At 41.9% G+C, this 27320-nt stretch overlaps 2 protein-coding genes across 2 annotated transcripts in view; both read right to left on the bottom strand.

Annotated features, from left to right (window-relative positions):
• Positions 1-21483, bottom strand: part of LOC110367737 (C-type lectin-like) — a 74310-nt gene extending 52827 nt beyond the window's left edge. The window contains exon 1 of the transcript XR_004931963.1: positions 21320-21483. The gene's annotated coding sequence lies outside the window, so the exon portion shown is untranslated. The remainder of the gene's footprint in view (positions 1-21319) is intronic.
• A 236-nt stretch (positions 21484-21719) lies between these two features.
• On the bottom strand, positions 21720-25991 carry LOC118560325 (P-selectin-like). The gene is made up of 5 exons (XM_036131480.1): positions 25784-25991; positions 24591-24700; positions 23679-23748; positions 23418-23587; positions 21720-21938 (listed from the first exon to the last, which is right to left on the bottom strand). Exons 1-5 carry the CDS (start codon positions 25989-25991, stop codon positions 21720-21722), a joined length of 777 nt encoding a protein of 258 aa, XP_035987373.1.
• Between the last annotated feature and the right edge of the window lie 1329 nt (positions 25992-27320).

Genomic DNA, 27320 nt, shown 5'->3' with positions numbered 1-27320 from the left:
TGATGCATCTCCAGACCTTCTGGGTTACATTAACACACAGTCCACTGTGTACATAGCAATAGAATCTATATATATATATATATATATATATATATATATATATATATATATATATATATATATATACATTTTTTTTTCTTGTCTGCACCAACAACACCAAGTCAAATTCCTTGTAAGTGCAAACCTACTTGGCAATAAACTTGATTGAAAAATACATGGTAGTTTGTGCAGCCTGAACAGTTATTCCGCCTCTCGTTCTGTTATGTAATGAAGAAACAACTGAACATACGTAGCTGTACGAAGAGTAGACCATCTGCTGCAAGTCCGCCATCTCTTTGAGGATGTTCACGTCGTCCATGTTGTGGATGGTTGCCAGGTCTGTGTAACGTTCCCTGCAGAAACTCTGAGCTTCATTCCAGGTCTTTGGTTCATAAACAAAATGGTATTTACGTGCAGGAAGTGAGGAGACGGCACACAGAGCTGCAGACAGAAATCAACATAATTGAAAAATGATCATTACTTTAGATTGACCTTTAAGATTCAGACACTCTGAATAAGTGTTGTTGTAAAAGACGTACCAGACGCAGCAGCAAAAAACAGAAAAAGTTTCTCCATCTGTCCTTTTCTGTCCTCTTGGTAGTTTGCTGATGAAGAACTGCAGAGAGGAGCAATGTTTACATACTGAATCCAAGAACTATTTGCATTTGATTTACCCGTCATACCCTGAAGCATTTTCATGTGGAACAAATTCAAAAAATGGATTTACATAGTCAAGAACACTAATCCCAGTTTCTCAGTTTTTTTTCTTCACAAATAAGTGGCAGAGGTCCACTTCCCATTGCTGCTGCGCTACAGAGCCTAACAACAACTTTACCACATCCATTTCTTTAGGCGATGTTTGCATTTTCTAAGATTTTCACCAATTATTCTTAAGAACAATTTTTAAGGTAATGAATGACCAACAGCAACAGAGTTAGAAGAACATTAGAACTGCCCAAAAACAGGTTCACACCTAAAACCAGTTGGTCAACGTGTAGATCAGTTCTGAGTTACTACTCAGAGTAGATGGAAAATAATGTTATTGAAGATATTATTACATGTAATAAATTATGGTTTGATGGTAATAAATTTGTCAGGACCTCCAAGCTGTGGACTGGTTTTAGTTAATTTAGGTAATTAGCCTCACCTAAACAAAAGCAAAAAATCATGGAATTTAGCAATTGTAGATCAAACATGTAGTTCAAAATACAGATGAATGAGGCTAATATTAAACATTTACATTATTTAGGTCAGACTAAAGTTGAAACCTGACATCAAATATGCTAAAAAAGAAATCTATGAAAAAGTATCTGGGTTGCTGTTGTAAATCCCAACAAAGAAAATTTTAGGGGCAGCTGCTGCCAGCTTCACTAGAGAAAATATTATTCATCCATCCGTCATCTATACTCGCTTAATCCCTCATGCTGGTGCCTATCTCCAGGGTTCAATGGGCAACAGGCCAGCTACACCCTGGACAGGTTACCAGTCTGTTGCAGGGCAACACAGAGACAAACAACCATTTGCGCACACACTCACACCTAAGTAGAATTTAGAGAGGCCAATTAACCTAACAGGAAGCCAGAGTGATGTTCTCACTCATGCACAGGGAGAACATTCAAACTCCATGCAGAAAGACCCAGGGCAGACTTGAACCTAGGACCTTCTTGCTGCAAGGCAACAGCGCTATCCACTGTGCCACTGTGCAGCCTGAAATTCATATTTAAGGGAAATAGGGCAGAGTATGCTGTGGAGAGCAAATGCAAGGTCAGAAGTTGTCGCTCTATCTGCTGCGCAGGAGCTGAGGAATGCAGAGAGTGAGGAGGAACCCCAGACCCGTTGAGTCTGCAGATAGGAGAGGCCATCCATGTGGGGGAGATGCAGGAGCCAGCCAATTCCTTGTGCCAGCTGATTGCACAAGGAATTGGAAGCAAGATGTCCAGTTTTATCTAGTAATTGATGAGAGCTCAGATATCACATCTTGAGACAGCTGAGGTTACAGAACATTGGTCTGGACATCAAAAAATGCTTTGGATTTGGCACATATGGCTGCAGTGTTATGGTGGGGAAGAGAGATTTCTTGTACACTCACCTGCTTCAGCAAAACCCTGATCTTTAGCTTCTCAGGTGTGTATGCCATTCACCACAGCTGTGTATAAGCAAGGCAGTCAAGACCCTTCTTCCCTGTTAATATGCAAAGACTTAGCGCCTTATCAATCCTGGAGAAGTTCCTTTAACACTTGCTCAGATGTCAAGTACATGATGGCTTTTTATTCATGGATACTTCATTAATAAAATTAACTGAAGTTTCACTTTCTGCAAAGCAAAGATCAGCAAAGATGTTATGATGCTGAAATCCAGTACCAGATGTACAGTGATGCTGTTTCTGTCATTTCTGCAAGAATTTGACAGGATCAAGAGGTTATTTCAGCAGGATTGAGGTAATCCATTTAAAATGCTGAAACGTTTGCTTCTTTTCTTTTGCTCCCTCATCTCCAGGATGATAGAATCCCCACGTCAGATGAACGGCTGCTTGAACTAAATTGAACAGACAAATGTGTCTTCTTCAATTCAATTCAATTTTATTTATATAGCGCCAATTCATAAAACATGTCATCTCAAGGCACTTTCCAAAGTCAGCTTCCATCAGATCCTCCAGGTTGGTGAGAAAGTTTCCTCTCTAAGGAAACCCAGCAGGTTGCATCAAGTCTCTCCAAGCAGCATTCACTCCTCCTGAAAGAGCGTAGAGCCACAGTGGACAGTCGTCTGCATTGTTGATGGCTTTGCAGCAATCCCTCATACTGAGCATGCATGAAGCGACAGTGGAGAGGAAAACTCCCCTTTAACAGGGAGGAGAACCTCCAGCAGAACCAGAACCAGGCTCAGTGTGAACGCTCATCTGCCTCCACCCACTGGGGCTTAGAGAAGACAGAGCAGAGACACAGAAAGCACAGAAGCTCACATTGACCCAGGAGTACTTTCTATGGTAGATGGTAGTAGAGGATGATCTGCCTCCCCTGATGATGTCACAGCTAACAGAACACCAGACCAGGTATACCTTCTATGAAGAGAAAAATGACAGAGAACAAAAAGTTAAAAGCTGAAATAACAACAAACAATGCAGATTGGAGAGCAGTAGGAGAACTCAGCAGAGAGAGAGAAATAGACCCTGATGTCCTCCAGCAGCCTAAGCCTATAGCAGCATAACTATAGAGGTAGCTCAGGGTAACATGAGCCACTCTGACTAGAAGCTTTGTCAAAAAGGAAAGTTTTAACATTAGTCTTAAAAGTAGACGGGGTGTCTGCCTCACGGACCAAAACTGGGAGTTGGTTCCACAGGAGAGGAGCCTAATAGCTAAAGGATCTGCCTCCCATTCTACTTTTAGAGACTCTAGGAACCACCAGCAGACCTGCAGTCTGAGAGCGAAGTGCTCTGTTAGGAACATACGGGGTAATCAGAGCTCTGATACATGATGGAGCTTGATTATTAAGGGCTTTATACGTTAGAAGGAGAATTTTAAATTCTATTCTTGATTTAACAGGAAGCCAATGAAGGGAAGCTAAAATAGGAGAAATATGATCCTGCTTGTTGATTTTCATCAGAACTCTTGCTGCAGCATTTTGGATCAGCTGAAGACTTCGAACTGCATTTTGTGGACTTCCTGATAGTAAAGAATTACAATAGTCCAGCCTTGAAGTAACAAATGCATGAACTAGTTTTTCAGCATCACTCCTGGACAGAATGTTTCTAATTTTGGGTATGATTTGTTTTCATAATTGCACAGGATGAGGCAAAAATAGAGAGCAAAGATGAAAGAAATATGAAAAGCAGGAGCCGAGACTTTTTGCTGGAAGCATGCAAACAGGTTCAAAAGAGACTTCCAGCTAACATCCAGATATGGAAATCTATGACAGCGTTCAGTTCATCTGTGTTCCTGTCACAGAAAACAACAGCTGGCATTGTTTTCACTTCTTTAAATCTTGTAGCTTATGCACACAGCATCAGGCTGTTACATACCGTCCAGGGAAAACAAGGAAGACACTCAGGCTGAGGCCTTTTGGGTTGAAGTGCTCAGTTACAAAGACAGCAGTGGAGAGCAGACTTTCAGAGAACCTGCCCTATTTTCTCTGTCTTTGCTTGCATTGCCATTAAGTAATGCTGGTGTAGAATTAGTGTTCTCATAGATGAACCCAGTCTAGTCCAAACTGAGGAACAGAATGGGGCAGAACACACTCAGCAGCATTCTCCATATAAAATATGGACTGAGGAGGCCAGGTTTGTGCTGCAAAGATTTCATTCCATGCAAGCAGATGGAACAGACCTGGAGGGGAACTAAGGACATGGAAAGAAGTTTTACCCAAGCCTGTTAGATTTTTTTTATGTGACTTTTCTTTTAAACAGCAAGACAGTTTAACCTTTAAATAGTTTTTTTCCAACTGTGTTTATGGTTAGTTTGCTGTTACATATGCAAAGTGCACTTTTCTTTTGACCAGGTGCTAAAAATAGAAGGTATTTGAATATTTCAAGTTATTCAAAAGTTTTATGGTGAATGTGTTGCTGTTGCTAATGTTAGTGCTATTCCAAATGTATATTCATAGTTTAAAAGTGGCTCATTTCTCTTTCACAAGTAGATCTCTGTACTTCAGAGTCAGAATAGCGGGGGTTGCAAGTTTGTTGCAAGTTTTCATAGAGCGGGTTGCTTGTTTCTCTTGGCAAAACTGGCAACACTGCCTTCTAGGTGAACACAGACATGTACACATGCAGAGTCATGGCAGGTTTTGGCTGACCCATCAAATTTGATTAATAGGGTGTGACATTAATCCAGAACTGAAACACACACACACACACACACACACACACACACACACACACACACACACACACACACACACACACACACACACACACACACACACACACACAGGTGTCAATGGTTGTTTGCTCTCATGTTCATTTGCCTACCTTCTATGTTTACTTCCAGGAAGAAGTTTTCTTCATAATCCTCTGCCTCCTTGTTCTCCAAAGCCATCTGATGAACTTGCCTAAAGAATCCCTCCGCTCCTCTGATCACCCTTCTGGTCGCTCCTCCCTGGTTCCACTGCCTGGACCCCTCCACCTACCATCTTTCATTCACCTGGCTGTCCACTCAAATAAGACTTTGGAAAAGACAACAGGGTATTGCTGTATTGACCTCTGGGTATTCTGCCATGACTTTAATCCAGGACACCAATAGAGCTTTTAAGGATTGCATCAGTTGCGATCTCCAGCTTTTTATGTTCTTCTTGTATAAACATGCTGAGTTCTCCTGATTTGTTGACAAATGGGTCATGGATCCATTCATTGCCTCATTACAGAGCCAGTCACCTATACTATGCAAAGCGGGCTTGATGCATGAATCCAAATAGTAGAATGCCTGGTAGTGTCTGTTAAATGCAGCTTTCTGCATTTAAACCGTAGACTCTCTTTTCTTCTCCTCACAGGGCCGTTTCACCTCCATAAAGAAACTTTTCAAAGACATTTAGTTTTACCTCCTTTAGCTAACTAGCTTGTCACGTTACCAAGATATGTGTGAAGAATGTAATTGATGGTTGTGATTGAGAGACATTTTCTAAAATAAAACAGTGTTCAAACTCAGATAAATTAAAGGTAAAAAATTTAAGTTATCTATTATTTCTGTGTGGCCCAGTACCAACTGACCCATAAACCGGTATTGTTCTGCAGTCCAGGGGCTTAGGAACCACAACATTATGTTAAAAGCTTTCCTTCAGGTCCAGGAATATTCCAGCTGTTGTATGTTTTTGATCTATTGAATTGGTAAATTATTCTCCGGCGTCTATTAGTGTGAGTACTGCTGATCTGTTTATCAATGAGTTTATCCAGATTGTTATTATCATGTCTTTCAGACTACGTATAAGGTGCACTTAAAATCCTTACATTTTCTCAAAAGTTGATAGTGCTCCTTATCTATGATCACCTTGTGCTTACTGACTGATTTTATGTGGTACAATGTACTCATAAGTATGACTTTGGTTGTACACCTGATAGGACCCCTGAGCTGTCTACCAGAATGCCTGACTGTAATGTCTAAACCAGAAGTGCATTCATGTAAGGCAGCCTGGAGTACACGCTAGCAACAATAAACCTTGTATGATAATTCAATATAAAAGTTATGTTTATTTTGGCCTTATGTTAGAAACAGGGCAGTTTAGTCCAACTACTCTGAGATGGAAAGCTTTCCCTGTCAGGAGAGAGGCGTGTATGCGAAGTGACGCACTGCAAAAAGGGAACTTAAAGTAAGTATTTTCTTGAAATTAGTTTATGTTTTCTTTTGTTGAGCAGCTAAATAAGAGTATTTTCCAATGGAATGCGTATTTCTACCCCGAAAATAAGATAATTAGATATCCTGCACATGAAATAACATGATGAATATGAATTGTTCTTATTTTTAGTGCAAAACTCTCATTCAGTTGGGAGGAATATTTAATGGGCCTTATTATCCGGTGAGCCTCGGTACGAAAAATAAGCTAAACAGTTTTTCTAGAATTTGGGAAAACTGAGGGAGTAATTAAAACCTGCCTGTGGTTTGTGAAAAAGTTTTTTTTAACTATTTTTATAAACAGGTAAAATGTTATTAACATGAAAGAAACTGAAATTTATCAGACAGATAAGATTTAAACCAGCCTATTGCTTTCCCCTTAATCCCTACAGTATGCTCAAGTCTTTGTAGGAGAATATTGTGATCAACTGTATCAAACGCAGCACTGAGATCAACAGGACAAGTATAGACACAAGTCCATTATCTGAGGCCATGAGAATATCATTAGTGACCTTCACCAGAGCTGTTTCAGTGCTATAATGAGCTCTGAAGCCTGACTGAAACTCCTCAAGTAGGTCATTACTTTGGAAATGTTCACAAAGTTGATTAGCAACTATTTTATCAAGAAAAGAAGATTAAATATAGGTCTGTAATTTATTTAGTCATTTTGATCAAGAGAGGGTTTTTAAGTAATCGCCGCTCAGGGTGGCAGCTGTAATGTTGCCACCCTGAGCTCTGTAATGTTGATTGAACTTCTTTTTTTTTTTTTTCATTCCTGCTTTTCTTGGAAAATTAGCTTTTTTTTTGGACAAATGATTCTTCTTGTATTAGATGCTGCGCTGGTGGATTGATTTTTTTTCCAGTATGTTTCTGTCAAGGTGCAGTTTTCATCTGCTGCACCCTGAGCATTTTCCAGCACCTTCCTCTTTCTACCCAGCCCTAATTCCACTCTCACTTAATCACCTACACCTGTTAGCAATTAACCCGGACTCAATCCACCTGAAAGCTCCACAATAAAAGCTCACCTCAGTCAGCACATCCCCGCCGGTTCGGCTCTCATCCTCCTTCAGCAGAAGGACTCTCCTCCTCCTCCTCCTCCTCCTCCTCCTCCTCCTCCTCTGATTGTCAGGGTTGAGTTTTGACTTAGCCTTTTGTTCACTATTAGTTTTCAGTTTTTCCTCCTTTTTTGGGTTTTAGTTATGATTTTACTTTATTTTCTTAGTTTTTAGCTCCTTCTTCCCCTCACTTAGCTTTCCCTCCACTCCTGCAGTCAGTCACACCTGTTGGTCATTAATCAGTCAGACTAATTTCACCTGCCAGCCTCCCTACTTGAGCCTCCCTATGTTGTCACTCCTCTGCCGGTTCGTCATCATGCAACACCTACTCCTTGCCTGTCTACCTGAATGTTCCTTGCTTGCTACTGGAACCCTGCCACCTCTGCTTCTCTTGTACCTCAGCTTGCCTTTGATTACTCCAGTCTCATCGGTGTAACTAACCTGTTAAGACTCTAATCTGCAAGTATTCACCAACCAAGCTGTTTATTCCTGTTTTGACTCTGTCCAGCAAGGCTCGCTCTCTGCCGTGCTGAGGAACCTGCTGCCTTACGCTGGTCTGGGCCGTCAGCTCCTGCTCTCATCTACACTCCTGTTCCAGTTCAATCCTGCCTCTCTGGTGTCTTCATCCACCATTCCATTACCTTTCAATAAACTCTCAATTTTAGCTCTGTGTGTGTGGTTCTGGGTTTATTGAAGACAAATCGTGACACTGATAAGAGACTTTTGCTTCCTGACTGCTCTCCTTACTTGGCTCCCTTAGATTCCACTCCAAGCTCCACTCAGGTCCCGTCCCGAAGCTCACCTGCCAGCCTTGGGTTCCGCCCCAAGGCTCACCCGCAGTGCTCCAGCCTCCTCCCGTCTGCCTGCTCCTGCCATCACAACCCATGTGCTCCATGCCATTAATTACAGGTCCTCATCATCCATAAATCATCTTTCTTCAATGAACCTCACAAAACGAAGCTGCGTGTGTGGTGTCTGTGTTCGGGTTCATCGAGATCAATTATCATATATTATATTCAGCTCTTTTGTTATGATGCGTAACCATAGCGACATGGTGGTTTACAACAGGAAGCAGGTGATTACAACTGAAGCCCGAAATCCCACAGGAGTTGAAAAGGAAGTGTTGTGGTTGCAGAACAGAAGCAAAAAGGAGAGAGAGAAGGAATAAGTTCAAATCATCTCTGCCATCCATCACTGTGGGCAATGTGAGATCGTTAGCTAACAGGTTGGATGAACATTAAGCCCTGATAGGACTCAGCAAGAGTATCAGGAATGCAGTATTATGTTTTTTACTCAGACATGGCTGCAGGATCATATCTCCAACTCTCTGCTGGGCTTCCTGACTATACGAGCAGACAGAGATTTAAAGAGCAGCAGGAAAAGGAAAGGAGGTGGATTGGCAGTGCTTGTCAACAACAGATGGTGTCACCCAGGACACGTTACTGTAAAGTGTCGTCTCTGCAGTCCAGACAAAGAACTGTTGGCAGTAAGTTTAAATCCATATTATTAGCCAAGAGAGTTCACCTATGTTGTTTTGTGGTTGTTTACATCCCACCCTCACCTGTTGCCAACAATGCATGTGATGTCATCAGTTCTGTCATCAGACGCAGACTTAACACCCCAATTTGTATGTGATCTTACTCAGATCTCACTCTGCTACACTGCCAATGTTTCATCAGCTTGTCAGCTGCTCTACAAGAGAAAACAAAATATTGGATCTAATTTACACAAATGTCAAGGATTCATATATTTTAAAATCAAGATTGCCTTTAGGTAAATCAGATTACAACCTTGTTTTTCTCTGCTCAGATTATAAAACCTCTTGTCAAGAGACTACCTGTAGTTTTGAAACTACCAATTGTATTTTCTTTGAAACTATAAGGATAGGACATCATTGAAGTATATAATATATTGCATATATTATAAAATATAATATAGAATTGATTATTATATAAATATATGACCAAGTGTGTCGGTTTATGCCCATTTTGGGCAAAACCAATTGAATCTAGGATAGTTTTAAGAGAGGGAAACTGAGGGTTAAATGCTCAAAAGAATTGACTAATTAATAATTCAGACTGAAAGATGGTTGCTACTCCTCCCCCTCTTCCTGTAGATCTGGGAATGTGGAATTTTAAATAATTGGATGGAGTTGATAATAAAGTAGTCCTCTTGTAGCCAGGTTTCTGTGAGACAAAATAAATCAATCTGATTATCGGAAATCAATTCATTAACTAACTGTCATGGATGAACCCGGACACAGCACACACACAGCACACACACACACACACACGCACGCACACACACACAGAGCTGGTTTCCAGAGTTTATTAAAACAGCCAGAGTCATTTTACCAGACGGAGTTGTAGGGTGCAGGAACTGGCAGACGGGAACAGACCGGAGCAGACCGAGCAAGACCAGGAGAAGAACAGGAACTGGACAGGCATGATGTTCTGAAGACTGAGTACGAACCGGTAACCAGGGACAGACTAAGGCAGGGGTGTCAAACATACGGCCAGCAGGCCGGATCCGGCCCGCCAAACAATTTAGTCTGGCCCGGTGGCTAAATGCATTATCAGTAATAAAAAAAAAAAAAAAAAATCAAATTTGACTTACTCAAATGATATGGACACTACAATGGGAAAGTAGGAGAGGAAAGGAAGAACAAGAAGAAAAAAAACAAAAGGTGAAAGAAAGAGGAGATAAAAGTAAGAGAATGATAAAACAATTATAAAAAAAAAATGTACTTCGTTTAATTGAAAATCTGCAGTTCCTATATTGTCCACGAGGGGCGTTGTGTTTTAATTAGCAGATTAAGCTTCAGGTGTGGAAAAATTTAAATCATTTCTTAATCTTTATCTGTTTGATGTAATTTGTCATGTAGGACAGTGTTTTTAAGTTCCAAAAAATGTGAATAAATCTTTTTCAACATTGTACGATCACTGTGATCAGTTCTTATGCATAATGCACAAGTAAATGTTTAACTGAGTAAGTATTGTTGAAATTGCACATACTTTTCTTAAAAACGCTGAGGTTATTCATAATATATTGTGTAAAAGGGAAATTAATTTAATATAAAAATCAACAAGTCCACTTTTATTAGTTCTATTTAATCTTGCAATGAGTTTACTCGTGTGGCCCTCTTGAGATCAGATTAAGCTGAATGCGGCCCCTAAACCAAAATGAGTTTGACACCCCTGGACTAAGGTGAGTTTATATAGTGGTGTGAGCAGGTGGAATGATTCCAAGGTTAATTGCAGCCTGACAGGTGTTCCTAATCAGGGCTGCACTGGAGACAGGGTCAGAAATGTTCAGAGTGCAGCCTTCAGGCTGCATCATGACACTAACAAAGTCTTTGGAGGGAGAGACCTTATTTTAATGTTCTCATTTTCCATGATGACCTGGAAGCAACAAACACAGAGACAGTGTTTGGCGGTTTAAAAGGTTTATTGAAGAAAGGGTGAGAACAGAAGTGGTTTTGGATGTTGATCTGACTGGGTGGGAGGACTCTGGTCACAGACTGTGGGAATGAGAGAGGAGAGGTGAAGACCAACAACAGGATGGCTGGTTAGATGGAGTAGTAGACTTTAACTGGTTTTGTTTTTGTTTTACCATTTTCTTTATATATACTCACCCCTTGACTTGTTTGAAGGATAATATGTGTTAATATAATAATTCTATGTGTTTGTCATGATTTGAAGGTTTACCCAAACACAACCACAGACAGAGATATGTTTTAAAAGATTCTATTGGATGATGATGAGTAGTGGAAGAAGGAGACCAGAGAGACTGAACCGGACTGGAGCCAGAGGATGTTGATGGCAGGAACTGGTAAGCAGGACAGAGCCTGAGCACAGAGGTAGCAGGACCAGCAGCATGGCAGAGTGAAGACTTGGAGGCCGGAGCAACAGCAGGCAGGCGGAGACGAAGGGAACCCGGCTGGACAAGGAAAAGGTGATGTGTGTAGAAATGAGCAGAATGGACAAACGAACCAACAGGGAAGAGCTGACTGAAGGGAGCTTAAATAGGGAGGATGACAGGTGTGCTCAGTTCTGGCTTGATGGTGGCTGACAGTTGTAGGTGATTACTGAGGTAGAGAGAAGACTGGAGCGTATGGAGGGTGAAAAGTGCCATGAATATGTAATGCAGCAGGCAAAGCTGCACCATGACAGTGTTATAATATGAGATTTAAATGACATGTCTTAATTCAATTCAATTCAATTCAATTTTATTTATATAGCGCCAAATCATGAAACATGTCATCTCAAGGCACTTTACAAAGTCAAGTTCAATCATATTATACAGATTGGGTCAGATTATACAGATTGGTCAAAAATGTCCTATATAAGGAAACCAGTTGATTGCATCAAAGTCCCGACAAGCAGCAGTCACTCCTGGGGAACCGTAGAGCCACAGGGAGAGTCGTCTGCATTGTACATGGCTTTGCTGCAATCCCTCATACTGAGCAAGCATGAAGCGACAGTGGGAAGAAAAACCACCCATTAACGGGAAGGAAAAACCTCCGGCAGAACCGGGCTCAGTATGAACGGTCATCTGCCTCGACCGACTGGGGTTACAGAAGACAGAACAGAGACACAACAAGAGAAACAAAAAAGCACAGAAGCACACATTGATCTAGTAATCTGTTCTACATTAGATGGTAGTAGCGGGTGAGCCGTCTTCTCTGGATGATGTCACAGTTAACAGAACGCCAGACCAGGTGTACCTACTATGAAGAAAAAGAGAGAGAGCAAAAAGTTAAAAGCTGAAATGACGACAGTCATTTCAATGTAATACAATGCAAAACTGGAGAACAGTAGACTGAAGAACAGTAGAAATCAGTAGAGTGAGAAAATTAGACCCTGATGTCCTCCAGTAGCCTAGGCCTATCACAGCACAACTATAGAGATAGCTCAGGGTATGAGCCACTCTAACTATAAGCTTTGTCAAAAAGGAAAGTTTTAACATTAGTCTTAAAAATAGATAGGGTGTCTGCCTCACGGACCAAAACTGGGAGTTGGTTCCACAGGAGAGGAGCCTGATAGCTAAAGGATCTGCCTCCCATTCTACTTTTAGAGACTCTAGGAACCAGCAGCAGACCTGCAGTCTGAGAGCGAAGTGCTCTGCTAGGAACATACGGGGTAATCAGAGCTCTGATATATGGTGGAGCTTGATTATTAAGGGCTTTATACGTTAGAAGGAGAATTTTAAATTCTATTCTTGATTTAACAGGAAGCCAATGAAGGGAAGCTAAAATTGGAGAAATATGATCCCTCTTGTTGATTTTCATCAGAACTCTTGCCGCAGCATTTTGAATCAGCTGAAGACTTCAAACTGCATTTTGTGGACTTCCTGATAGTAAAGAATTACAATAGTCCAGCCTTGAAGTAACAAATGCATGGACTAGTTTTTCAGCATCACTCCTGGACAGAATGTTTCTAATTTTGGCGATATTCCGGAGGTGAAAAAAGGAAACTCTGGAAACCTGTTTAATATGGGATTTAAATGACATGTCTTGGTCGAAAACAACACCAAGATTTTTAACTTTATTACCAGAGGCCAAGTTAATGCCATCCAGATTAAGGGATTGATTAAGAACTTTATTTTTTGAAGACTCTGGCCCAAAGATTACAACTTCTGTCTTGTCAGAATTTAAATGCAGGAAATTAAAGTCATCCAGCTTTTGATGTCATCAAGACATGACTGCAGTCGAAGTAACTGATTGGATTCATCAGGATTTATGGATAAATATAGCTGAGTGTCATCAGCATAACAGTGGAAATTAATCCCATGCTGTCTGATAATTTTGCCAATCGGAAGCATATATATAGTAAATAGAATTGGTCCAAGGACTGAACCCTGTGGTACTCCACAAGTGACCCTAGAGTTTGAGGAAGATTTATTATTAACATGAACAAACTGGAATCTGTCCGACAGATAAGATTTAAACCAGCCTAATGCTTTTCCCTTAATCCCTACAGTATGCTCAAGTCTTTGTATGAGAATATTGTGATCAACTGTATCAAATGCAGCACTGAGATCTAACAGGACAAGTATAGACACAAGTCCATTATCTGAGGCCATGAGAATATCATTAGTGACCTTCACCAGAGCTGTTTCAGTGCTATGATGAGCTCTGAAGCCTGACTGAAACTCCTCAAGTAGGTCATTACTTTGTAAATATTCACATAGTTGATTAGCAACTACTTTCTCAAGAATTTTAGATAAGAAAAGAAGATTAGATATAGGTCTGTTATTTACTAACTCATTTTGATCAAGAGATGGTTTCTTAAGTAAAGGTTTAATAACAGCTACTTTAAAAGCCTGTGGTACATATCCATTTACCAAGGATACATTAATCATGTCTAAAATAGGACCACTGATCAGAGGGAATACCTCCTTAAACAACTTGGTTGGGATTGGGTCTAACATACAGGTAGAAGGTTTAGATGAAGCTAAAATTTTAGATAACTCAGAAAGCTCTACTGCTTTTAAACAGTTCAGACACTGCGCAGGTTCTAAGGATTCCTCCAATGCTGCCTCACTTACTGAGGACGAGGTAATCATGTTTGGGAGGATGCCAATTATTTTATTTTTAATGGAATCAATTTTATTTATGAAGAATCCCATAAAATCATTACTGCTAAGAGCTAAGGGAATGGATGGATCAACAGAGCTGTGGCTCTGAGTAAGTTTGGCAACTGTACTGAAGAGAAATCTAGGATTATTTTTATTCTCCTCAATTAATGATGAAAAATATGCTGCTCTAGCTCTGCGAAGGGTCTTGTTATACAACAACAGACTGTTCTTCCAGATTAGGTAGGATTCCTCTTGGTGTGTAGAGCGCCATTTTCTCTCCAATTTCCTAACATTGTGCTTCAAGGAACGCAGCTCTGAATTAAACCAAGGAGCCAGCTTCCTGTGAATAATCACCTTCTTTTTCAAGGGAGCTACATTGTCTAATGCAGAACGCAATGACGAAGTCATACCGTTTACAAAGACATCTATTTGTGAATTGGAAGAAACAACATTGCTGCTATCTGCAGGGCATTTCTGCAATACGGAGGATATTAAAAAGGGGACAGACTCTTTAAGTTTTGATACAGCATTATCCGATAAAGATCTACTATAATGGAACCCTCTTTTGGGGGTGGAAAACTCAGTTAGATTAAACTAAAATGTTATTAAAAAATGATCAGACAGGACAGGGTTGTGAGGAAATACTGTTAATTCTTCACAATCAATGCCATATGTCAGAACAAGGTCTAAAGTATGGAGCCGAGAGTGCGTCGGTTCATGCACATTTTGAGCAAAACCAATTGAATCTAGGATAGTTTTAAAGGCTACACTAAGGTTATCACATTCTGTGTCAACATGGATGTTAAAATCACCCACTATAATAGCCTTATCAGTATTTAACAGCAAATCAGATAAGAAATCTGACAACTCATCCAAAAACTGAGTGTAAAGGCCTGGTGGACGATACAAAACAACAAACAGAAGAGGTTTTATTGCTTTGCAGCTTGGATGAGGGAAACTGAGGGTTAAATGTTCAAAAGAACTGTAGTTATTAATTGGCCTGGGACTAATTAATAAATCAGACTGAAAGATAGTTGCCACTCCTCCTCCTCTTCCCACAGATCTGGGAATGTGGAAATTTGAATAATTGGAGGGAGTTGACTCATTTATACTAACGTAGTCCTCTTGTAGCCAGGTTTCTGTGAGACAAAACAAATCAATCTGTTTATCAGAAATCAATTCGTTAACTAACAAAGTCTTTGGAGGGAGAGACCTTATATTTAATAGACCACATTTAATTGTTTTATTTTTAGGTTCAAGGTGAACTGTATTGATTTTTATTAGGTTTTTATGATTTGTTCCTTTTAGATAAGTTTTTGATCTGTTAAGTTTTGGCCGTGGGAAAGACACCGTCTCAATAGGATAATGGGTGGGTAACAGTACAGAAGCTGCAGAGAGGTGTGTTAAACTACGGCTCTGCTTCCTGGTCTGGACCCTGGGTTGTCAGCATTTAGGAGGACTAATAAATCCGGCCAGATTTCTAGAAAGAAGAGCTGCACCATCCAAAGTAGGATGGATGCCGTCTCTCCGGATCAGACCAGGTTTTCCCCAGAAAGTTCTCCAGTTATCAATGTAGCCCACGTCGTTTTCAGGACACCACCTAGACAACCAGCGGTTGAATGATGACATGCGGCTAAACATGTCATCACTGGTCAAATCAGGCAGGGGACCAGAGAAAATTACGGAGTCCGACATTGCTTTAGCAAACTCACACACCGAAGCAACACCAACTTTAGTGACCTCCGATCGGCGTGACCAGGTGTCATTACCGCCAGCGTGAATAACAATCTTACTGTATTTACGCTTATCCTTAGCCAGCAGTTTTAGGTAAGATTCTATGTCGCCCGTTCTGGCCCCTGGGAGGCATTTAACTTAGTCAAAAAGATTTTTTAATTTATTACCAGAGGCCAATTTAATGCTACCGAGAACAAGTGATTAATTAAGAAGTTTTGACGCTTTTGAGGACTCTGGTCCAAGGATTACAACTTTTGTCTTTTCATAGTTACCTGGTGACATGGTGACGTAGAGCTGTGTGTCGTCTGCATAGTGATGGTAGCTGATGTTGTTTTATGATCTGAGCTACAGGGAGCATGTAGATATTGAATAGGAGGGACCCAGGATGGACCATTGGGGAACTCCACATGTGATTTTTGTTGTCCAATTCCAGTTTGCTACAAACCCCCACTCACACTGCTCCACAGCAGCCAGCTGTGGCTCCACCTAGTGAATTGGGACTGGCTAGAACAGAAGTTCATCTGGTCCTTTCTGTGTCTATCCCTCATAAATTATTAAAAAACAGCCATGATTTTCTTTTTTTTAGGGCAAAACTCATTATGTGTAAGTTTAAATATCGTACTTTATCCTCCAAAATCCCCTCTGTTTCCCCATGTTTCTGTGTTGACGTTTTTATTCATTGATTTTATTCAGAAATTCACTGGAAGTTTATCCTGTCCATCAGCCGATGTTTCCTGTTTGGCTCGTGAAATTTGATACGGGGATCGCTGCAAATTGCAAACTTCTTTCTTGTGGTGTGTTTTGATGCGCTGCAGGGCCTCCATAATCAGACCCACAATCACATGTAAGAGATGCTGATTTTTAATTATCTATGTTCCATGTAGCGTTGCAACCGTATCTAGATCATTCAACGTGAGCCCGGGATAACTCAGTAGAAGTAAACAAGCACAACTTATCTGAGGAAGTTTTTCTATTGGCTTTAATGGTTGTTAAGCCATGATTCAACTCTAATCCGAGAGAGAGCAACAAAAAAATCCAAATGTCGAGACAGCAAGTTTGTGAGTGCATCTCTCACTTGAGCAGAGAAGAGGTTTGGAAAAGGAGGCAAGGAGGAGCAGAAAATGTCTGAGCAAGAAGCAATAAATCTGAGAGCAGAACCAAAGATTCAATTCAGAAGAGAATTTTCTCAAATTGAATATGTGTGGTCTTGATTTTTGCTTATGACTTAAGTAAAAATGAACTAAAACAGAAATGAAACAAACTTCTTTTCATCTGATAAAACTCATCATTTATTCTTGACATGCTTTCCTAACAGTCAGACAGCAGTGAGACTCTTTACAAGCGTAAAGTAACTAGTTTATATTCAGACAGAGATGATAGCAGCAGAACACAACAGCGCCATCTACTGTTCAACAGCATAAAACTCAAAAGAGTTTGATGGAGGATTTCTTTCTTCATGTCTGGACTATTTTCATTCACTTCCATCAACAATAGCAAAAAAAGTTAAGCTAACATTCAGACAGGCGACTGAAATGACTGAAAGACTGAAATATTCTCTAAAGTTTACTTTAATTATTATAATTTTATTTAAGGATCAATAACAACAGCTAAGCATGGGGTAGATATTTATTTTTGAAAATTTAATGATCCCCCCACACACACACACACACACACACACAAAGACACACACACACACACACACACCACCACCACCAACATTTTGCTCATCTGTGCATTAATTCAGTCCTCTTCACTCCTCAGAGGAGTTCCTTCAACTAAACAATCATTTCAATATTTGCATCTTGTGAAATAACTGTTGCACCAGCTGGATTTTCAGCTTCTAAGATCCTCCTACATATCATCTTCTTTATGGAATATCTTTCCATCCGTCTGCTTCCTCCAGCTCAGTTTGACCTCTGGCTTCCCTCACTGCTCCTGCAGCTTCAGTACCAGCTGAAACACAATAACATCACTGATGTTAATATTACACAGACACAGCTTATTTAAGGTCAATATTCTACTGAAGTTCCAGCATGTTGTGATCTTATCACAGGTGACTGGTTTAGACTTTTTTAGTTCATTTTCCTGACATTAGTACTTTTGGATTAAGCACACAACCATTATCTTGATCTTGTTTCCTCCAAAGAAAAGCTACTTTGTCTCTTTGCATCAGAACATCTTCACAGGCAGGAAGCTGCTGGAAGAAACAAGATATTTTGACCTGACAGGTTCAACCGCAGAGAAGAACTTTCAGGATGTCCTAGCAGGTCAAGCTAGAACCAGGCTGTGTCTCCTCATGAGGAGGATGAAACACAACCAGGTCTCCACCAGTGCAAAGGTTGCTCAGCAGCTTCATATAGCTGCATCTTCAGTGTGGAGAAGACTTTATTACAAGAAGACACTTCTGACCATGGAGGCCAGACCGCGGTTCTGCAGGAAGTACAAGTCCGGACAGCAGAGGACTGGGGCAACCCTTTCTTCTCTGATGAATCCTCCTTCTGGTTGTTTTGAAAACCAGGAGAAGAAACTCTGAGAGCCACCATGAGGCCCATTTGGTGGCAGCAGTGAAGGTTTCTGGTCCAATCTATGTGTGGCGTTGCTTCTCCACCAAGCCAGTGGGTTTCCTCCCAATCCTCCTCAGACCACTGCAATCAATGAAGGGTGGGATCCAAAGGTCCTCCTGGAGAACCTTCTTCCAACAATCCAGGAACCATTTGGTGGTGATCAGAGGATTTCCCTGAATGAAGGAGAAATGTTGGACCTAGTTGGACCTGCGGTGAGGAAAATGCCAGCTCTGAAGCATCATTCCATCCACCCCACAGCATGATGCTGCCACCACCAACCATCCCTCCGTAAGCAGCTGGAGAATCCAAAGCCAACAAACTGGGATCCATCAAAGACCCTGATGAGTCGCCATCAGTCAGGATCTGGTCCAGAAGAGGAAGTCACTGACTACAGTTAATAATCTGGTACCAAACGTGACTCCACCTCGGTACCAACCCTCAGCATGTTCTGCTGATCTGCTTTGAGCTGCTCCTTTCTTCATGCAGTCATCACCTGAGAGCAGCTAGCAGCAGATAAATGAGTTTTCAGGCTAGAGTTGTCCCTGGTACCATATCTGCTCGTTCAGAACCAAACCAGAACCTTTTCACCTGCTCACCAACATGTTCGCTCCATTACGACTGAAAATACAGTGAATGAAGAAAATAGATTTGTTTTTACATTTGGTGATTATTTCTGGTTTTATTGTAATTTACCTGCTTCAGCAGGTTTTCCAGAACAGCAGGATCCTCCAGGTCCAGAGGGGAGGTTCTGACCAGCTTCACTTTCAGAACCTTCTTTGTAACTACAACTGTGATGGGAGAAAATATTTAATCAGTTCTGGTTGGGAGTTTAATGATTTTTGACCCAGTAGTTGCTGGGATACACTCTCCTGTTATTTCTAAAAGCTTCTTATATTGCTGAGCCTCGCATAATATAACCCTGGATTATCTGAAGCTTCACCAGCAGAATGTTCCTGAAGCTTTGCAGCCACTAACTGAACAAGTCAAGCTGGAAACTAGACAGTTCTTATGCAAACAACCTGAACCTGGAGGTGTAGCCAGCAGCAGCCAACAGTTCCTAGTTTACACTCAGTGTTTCTCTCAGTTCTGGTCTGTTAGTTAATTTATCGTGTAAATAGCCTGGAAACATGGAAGACAGTGGATGAAGGCCAATGTTTCTTCTGGATGCCTTCATGTTTCTAGAACTATAACTCATCTATTTCTAAGTTGATGAACATATTAAATATGTGAACAGTACCAAACCCCAAGATGTTGGTTCAGTTCCAAGAGGACAATAGAATATTTCTTAACGACATACAGAAGAGAAGGGAGTTGTTTTTTTTTTGCTTGAGACCTTCAGACGTTAGAATAGAATAGAATAGAATTCAACTTCATTGTCATTGCACTGTCACAAGTACAAAGCAACGAAATGTGGTTTGCATCTATCCAGAAGAGTGCTATACAGGATATAAATATTGTTTATAAGTGTATATGTAAGTAAAAAGTAATAGTAGGTGACTGTAAAATGTTGTGTATAAATAGAATTTACAGTAATGTTAGGAAAAAGGATTATATATGTATTAGTGGGTTTATAATGCAAGATAAATAATGGCAGATAAGATTTACAGAATCTATACAGATTGTATACAAATTGTGTGTGTGTGTGTGTGTGTGTGTGTGTGCGTGTGTGTGTGTGTGTGTGTGTGTGTGTGTGTGTGTGTGTGTGTGTGTGTGTGTGTGTGTGAGTCCATATGTTATTATTGTATGGGGGGATGGGGGGTTCAGGAGCATGACAGCTGTGGGAAAGAAGCTGTTCCGGTGCCTGGTGGTTCTGGTCCGCAAGCTTCTGTAACACCTCCCAGAGGGAGGGAGGGAGAAGGGTGTGTGTGCAGGGTGAGTGAAGTCCTTGGTGATTTTCCCGGCCCTTTTCAGACACCGCTTCCTATAGATATCCTTGATGGTAGGGAGCGGTGCCCTGGCGATGTGGTGGGCAGTTTTCACCACCCTCTAAAGCGCCTTCCGGTCGGCGACAGAACAGTTCCCGTACCAAACTGTAATACAGTTGGTGAGGATGCTCTCAATTGTGCAGTGGTAGAAGTTCGTGAGGATCTCTGAGGACAGATGATTCTTCCTCAGGGTCCTCATGAAGAACAGGCGCTGATGTGCCTTCTTGATGAGTTTGGAGCAGCTGGTTGTCCAGGTCAGGTCCTCGGAGATGTGGACTCCCAGGAACTTATAGCTGTCCACACGCTCCACCGCTGTCCCTTTGATGTGGATGGGTGGGTGTAGGTCAGCGTTCCTCCTGAAGTCCACAATGGGTTTTTTGGTCTTCTCTGTGTTCAGCTGCAGGTTGTTTTTGTCACACCACTCAGCCAGACGGTCCACCTCCTCCCTGTAGGCGGCCTCATCGTTGTCTCTGATAAGGCCAATCACGGTGGTATCGTCTGCAAACTTGATGATGGCGTTAGAGCCATGGACAGGTCAGTAGTCGTGGGTGAGGAGAGAGTAGAGGAAGGGACTCATCACACAGCCTTGTGGCACTCCGGCCAGCTTGATATTAAATTGAAACAGTCACTGCTTAACCTTCCTCTTCTTCATCAGTAACATGATATTACCTAAATGTGATATTACCTAAATGTGTTTTTTGGTTAATAATTTCATATATGCGGGATAAATGAGAGAAAAAGATCTGCAAAGTTTCAGAGATCTTGAAGTTTTTCCACATTCATGTGTCTCTGGTGGATGAAGCTGGGTTTCTGGTCTTGTGTTTTAAATATGGAAGTAAATACATAAATGTGAGGGTTCTACCAGTGACTCGTGTGGGACAATGACATTGGTTGGACAAAAAAACCTAAATCCTTCAGAATAAAATTGAAGGTTCTCAGGCTGGGCCACAGGTGGAAAATGAACAGAGAAAGGTGACAATAAGAAAAACGTAATTAATTCTCTGTTTCAACCCAGCAAGTGAAAAAAAACATTTTCTTTAAAGTAAAAACATTTTTACTTATTTTCTGCAATTTTTTTTTGGACATGTTAAACATTTCCTTGCATTTACCTTGGTTGCAGATAAATGGTTTCTCCACATCACAGTTGTCATCCTCCCAAATTCCAGAAGCTCCAAAATTTGCTGCCACACAGTTCTCCTTCACCCTGACGTTGTTGGGTTCCCCGGACTTCCAGTACCGGAACGAGGAGGTGCTTCCATCCACCCATTCCCAGGACTTCCTGTAGAGACCAATCCAAACCGCTGCGTTTACTGAAATCAGCTTTTTTACCTTCCGGTTGTCCGTCTCATTTCTGATGGTGACCAGATCTGTGTGATGTTCCCTGCAGTATCTCTGACTATTGGCCCAGGTCATGGAGACGTTGATGCCGACAAAAGTCACTTTCAATCCTTTAAATTGCACCAAATGGAAGTTATATTTCAGCCTATGAACTATACGCTTTGAAACGTTTCAGGCAGGAACCTGGAAACTGGATTCCTCACCGGTCCCATCAGAGCAGACTGGTCTTAAGAGCCATTCACAGGGTGCATCGATCCACTGACTATTCGGCATCATTGCCACACAGTTCTCTTCTGCCTGGTACGTAGTGGGTTGGTCAGACTGCCAGTTCCTGTACTCCCCATCAGAGCCGGACCACTTCCAGTTGTCATACAGTCCGATCCAGGCTCTCTGTAGAGAGTACAGTAAAGCAGCGTCAGCATCACAGATCAGACATTTCCACCTGCTATTTCTTTACGGGTGAATTATCGGGTCCTAAACACAAATCATTACATGATCAGGCCCAAAATCTGGGTGCAATGATTGATTCAGACCCGAACCTTTAAAGATACATAAAGACAGTTACAAAATCTGCTTTCTACCACCTGAAGAACATTTCCTTGATTAAAGGACTGATGTCCCAACAAGATCTAGAGAAACTCATCCTTGTGTTTATCTTTAGTTCTATTGACTACTGCAACACAGATTTGCCCTAAAAAATTTATCAGACAACTGCATCTGATCCAGAATGCTGCTGCTCGTGTTCCCACTAAAACCAGGAAGATAGAGAACATCAGTCCAGTTCTAATGTCCCTCAACCTTCCTGTCCCTGCCATATTGTCTCGTTAGAACTGTTTGTTTGCTGCTCCCACCATTTTTTTGCTCAGTTACTGCAACTAACTACCTGTGCTCTCTTTCATTCTCTAGACCTGAAAACTGAGTTTATTTTTTTAGCTGTTTCTCTGCTGGCGGAAGCCACTAAAAGAGCCAGTCAGCCATTTATTTTTTACTTTTCTCCCACATAGAAAGTTTACCTGGATCAATGCTTCTGTGCTTTCTGTGTCTCTGCTCTGTCTTCTCTAAGCCCCTGTGGGTCGCAGCAATTGATCGTTCACACTGAGCCTGGTTCTGCAGGAGGGTTTCCTCCCTGTTAAAGGAAAGTTTTCCTGACTTGGTAAGAGGAATTGTTGCCACTTCAACAACTCGACGCAACCAGTTGGGGTTCTTTAGATGGAGAGCTTTTTACCAACTGGAATAATAAACTAAGTCTAACTGCATCGTTTTAAAACTAGGATTTACTTACGGTGCATGTCAATGAATCTGTCTGCATGATGTGTTTAATCCCACTTTATTTCTGTAATAAACAGAGTCTGCTTGTCTAGAAAAGGGTCTTGAGACAACATTTGTTTTGACTTAACTTATAATTATTAAATTGAGTTTAGAAGGTGTATAATATTTAATAAGATAAATTCAAAGAAAAGTTGATTTTTTTTTTGGCAAATGTTTAGATGTTTCATTAACCTTCTGTGTACAGAACCTCCAGATGTTTTCAGGTCTTGTCCACCATTCAAAGCATCTCATATTTTGCTCTTCACTGTGTTACACATCTGATAACCTGTGGATGCAGTTAGAGCTGTTCTCAGTGGTTTACTTTTATACTGGGACAATTTTCAGGGGAGTTCGCCACCATAAATGTGTTTGTTTCTGTCTAGAAGTCTCATCCTTCAATTTTGGATATTTTAGTTCTTCAGAGTTTGTTTCCATCAAAACAAAATGCAAAGCAAAAGTAAATTTTTCCCAAGTGAAGGAGAAATACATGGAAGTTTGTGCAGCTGAACGTTTTTTGTGCCTCTCATTCTATTTTCTAGTGAAAGAAAAAATGTAACATACCATCTGCTGCGAGTCCGCCATCTCGTTTAGGATGTTCACGTCATCCATGTTGTGGATGGTTGCCAGGTCTGAGTAATGTTCCCTGCAGAAACTCTGAGCTTCATTCCAGGTCTTTGGTTCATAAACAAAATGGTATTTATGTGCAGGAAGTGAGGAGACGGCACACAGAGCTGCAGACAGAGATCAGCATGATTGAAACTATCAGTTACTTTAGATTGACCTTTAAGATTCACATCTGAATACATGTTGTAAAAGACGTACCAGACGCAGCAGCAAAAAACTGAAAAACGTTCTCCATCTGTCCTTTTCTGTCCTCTTTGCTGGTGAAGAACTGCAGAGAGGAGCAATGTTCACTGCTTACATACCGAATCCAAGCACTATTTGCATTTGATTTAACCGTCATGCCCTGAAGCATTTTCATGTGGAACAAATTCAAAAAATTGATTTACATAGTCAACGTCACTGATCTCAGGTTCTCAGTTTTTTTCTTCACAAATCAGTGACAAGGTCTCATTGCTGCTGAACCACAGAGCCTAATGATAACTTTACCCCATCCATCTCATTTGGCAATGTTTGCATTTTCTAAGATTTTCACAAATTATTTTTAATAACAGTTTTCAATGTAATGAATGACCAACAGCAGCAGAGAGTTAGAAGAACTGCTCAAAAACATCTTTAGACGTAAATACAGATGGCCAACATGTAGATCAGTTCTAAATGACTACTCAGAGTAGCTGGTAAAGAATGTAATTGAAGAAATTATCAAATTGAATAAATTATGGTTTGATGATGACCAATTATCCTTAAATCTAATCAAAAGTAAAAAAAAAAAAAAAATCATGGAATTTGGAAATTGTAGACCAAACATGGAGTTCAAAATACAGATAAACAGGGTTATATTGAGGCTGCTGCCAGCTTCACTACAGAAAATCTCAATGCTGAGACTCAGTATTTAAGGGAAATAGAGCAGAGTATGCTGTGGAGTGCTGTCATGTTTAGAGAAAATTGACTCTGAATCAGGGCAACCACTGAGACAGACAATATGTTAAGGGAGTTTATTGTCAAGGTGCAGTGTAAACAGAGGCAGTGCTGGCGGGCTGGATAGTCACTAGTTCTGCTGGGAATGATGAGGGCACTAGTGAACAACAGAATTGTGGAGGACGCTTAACTCACAGAGGTTGAGGCTTGACTTGACCCAGGGAGGTTGGTGCTAATCCAGTGGCTCTCTCTCTGGTGCAGATGGTATTGGAGGGTGGACAGACAGGTGAGCTCAGGCAGGAGGGCTAAAAGCAGACCGGAGATCAGAGGGTTTCTTAGATTCCTCAGAGGTCCAGGCTTGGAGGTTCTCAGGCTTGAGTCAAGGGTTCTGGGAAGTAAACAGAGACACGGAATTAGGAACTGGCTTGGAGGTTACTCGGAAGACAGTTTGGTCGGTCAAGTACCACGCTGAAAGCGAGAAACAACTGACGCCCTCCTCCTGGTTTCCACTCCTTAAGAAAGGCTCTAATTAGCGGTGATGGGGAGCACCTGAATTCGCTAACCCACGAATTTCAGGATCTAAGAAGACAGCTAAATGTGACTCGACCTACCTCTGCTTCTCCTCCAGCTGCCCAGCCTCCCGCTGGTCCTGTGCTGTCCTCAATACCCGGCATCGGGGTCTCCACCCTTACCCCCCAACCCTTCTTTGGTAAGCTGAGTAAGTCCAGGTTTTTTTATTACAATGCGCCTTAGTGTTCTGTCGTTCCCCTCGGTCCTTCCCAGATGATCCTGGGAAAATCTCTTACATTATCTGTCTCATTAGAGACAAAGCCCTGAGATGGGCAGAGTCCTTCGTTGACGAAACAAACATTCACAGTCTCAACTACACCAACTTCCTAGCTCAATTTAAAAGAACATTCTCCTCCTCCTTGAGCGAGGAGGAGGCGGCCAAAATATTGTGGTCCCTAAAACAGGTCGGTCGGTAGCCCACATAAATTGGAGAGAATCGCGTATAGAGACATTGAGCTCCAGTTGCCTGGCTTCTTGTCTTCAGTCAGCCCTTCCTCGCTCTTCGGTTGGTCCTGTCTCCGCTGGGGTCCCTCCCAACCTGTCTCTGGTTCCACCCGAGTACCATGATCTCCAGCGGGTGTTTAGCAAGGACTCTAAGCCTTCCACCTCATTGCCCCTACTGCTCCATAGATCTCCTCTAGGGCCCCCCCTGCCATCAGCCCGTCTTTGTCCCAGTCAGACAGGTGAAGACGGACCCAGGAGAAGTCAAAGCTGTGGAGGACTGGCCAACACCCAAGGCCCGGGAACAACTCCAATGCTTCCTGAGTTTGCCAATTTGTACCGTGTGTTTATCAAGAACTTTAGTGTCATTGCCTCACCGCTTTCAGGTCTCACCTCCACCAAGAAGACCTTCACCTGGGCACCTGCAGCCAATCGGGCTTTCCGACGCCTCAAGGCAAGGGTCTCACAGGCTTCTATCCTCATGTACCCTGACCCCTCGGTCCAGTTTACCCTGGAGGTCGACGCCTTGAACACAGGAGTTGGGGCTATCCTGTCCCAGTAGTCTCCCTCCGATGGGAAACTCATCCCTGCTTTTCCAGGTGCTGCTCACCCGCAGAGAGAAACTATGACGTGGGAGATTGCAAGCTGTTGGCCATAAAACTGCCTTTGGAGGAGTGGCGCCACTGGTTGGAGGGCACTGAGTTGCCAATCATCATCTGGACGGACCACAAGAACTTTCCACTTCACTATCACCTACCGCCCGGGCTCCAAGAACATCAAGCCAGATGCACTGTCCCGACAATTCTCTGCCACTGTAGACTCCACTGACCCTGAGACTATCATCTCCAAATCCTGATTCGTTGGAGCTATTACCTGGGAACTGGAGAGGCAGGTTCAACAAGCACAGGAGAACGAACCAGATCCTGGAGGCGGTCCTCCCTGAAAACCTAATGTCCCGTAAGCAGTCCGCTCCCAACTAATCTGCTGGGGGCTCTCATCCAGGTTCTCCCACCACCCTGGCTCCAGCTGTACCATCGCTCTTCTACGGCGGTATTTTTGGTGGCTGTCCTTAAACAAAGACGTGTCTGAGTTCGTTTCCAACTGCCCTTCCTGTGCCCGCATTAAATGTTCCAGCAGACCACCTACAGCTTTACTCTAACCCCTACCCTCACCCAGCTGTCCCTGGTCACACATAGCCCTAGATTTCGTCACTCATCTACCTCCATCCAATCACAAGACCGTCATCCTCTCAATCATAGATAGATTCTCCAAGGCATGCCATCTGGTTGCTTTGCCCAAACTCCCATCTGCACACCAGACCGCTCAGACTTTTGTTTTACCACGTGTAAAACAAAAGACACCTGCCCGTCACAAATGCAGAGAAGAGAGAGAGACCAGACCTGCACCCAGACCTGAGACTATGGCAAGTGCAGGGTCAAAGGTCGGCATTCTATCTGCTGTACAAGAGCTCAGAAATGCAGAGAGCATGAGGGAACCCCCACCCGTTGAGTCTGCAGATAGGGGAGGCTATCCATGTGGGGTAGTTGCAGGAGCCAGCTACAGCCTGATGCCACAAGGACATGGAAGCAAGATATTGCCAGGAACCAGAAGATCACAAATTGATGTTCTTATTTATGGTGTCACTTCCTCATTGCATTTTTAATTGGACAACATAGCTCCCCTGAAAAATAAGATGGTTATTAACAGGAAGTTGGCTCCCTGGTTTAATTTAGAACTGTGTTCTTTGAAGCACAATGTTAGAAAACTGGAGAAAATGGCACCCTTCACACCTTGAGGAATCTTACCAAATCTAGAAAAACAGTCTACTGTGGTAAAAAAAAGACCATTAACAGAGTTAGAGGAGCGTATTTCTCATCATTAATAGAGAATAAAAGTAATTTTAGGTTTCTCTTT

Source organism: Fundulus heteroclitus, chromosome 1 (assembly GCF_011125445.2).
Source record: "Fundulus heteroclitus isolate FHET01 chromosome 1, MU-UCD_Fhet_4.1, whole genome shotgun sequence".
NCBI lineage: Eukaryota > Metazoa > Chordata > Actinopteri > Cyprinodontiformes > Fundulidae > Fundulus > Fundulus heteroclitus.
The sequence above is the reverse complement of the archived record's forward strand: the minus strand, read 5'-3'. Positions and strand labels throughout refer to the sequence as shown.

What these genes read in the sequence shown, in the direction of transcription:
- LOC118560325 (XM_036131480.1), bottom strand. Translation starts at nt 25,991, where the DNA reads ATGAGTTTCCCATCGGAGGGAGACTACTGGGACAGGATAGCCCCAACT. An exon ending in CAAGTCAAGCCTCAACCTCT is followed by an intron (nt 23,749 to 24,590) that starts GTGAGTTAAGCG and finishes TCCTCTCTGCAG; the next exon opens with TTCTTCACCAGCAAAGAGGA. An exon ending in TGGCGGACTCGCAGCAGATG is followed by an intron (nt 21,939 to 23,417) that starts GTATGTTACATT and finishes TACTCTCTACAG; the next exon opens with AGAGCCTGGATCGGACTGTA.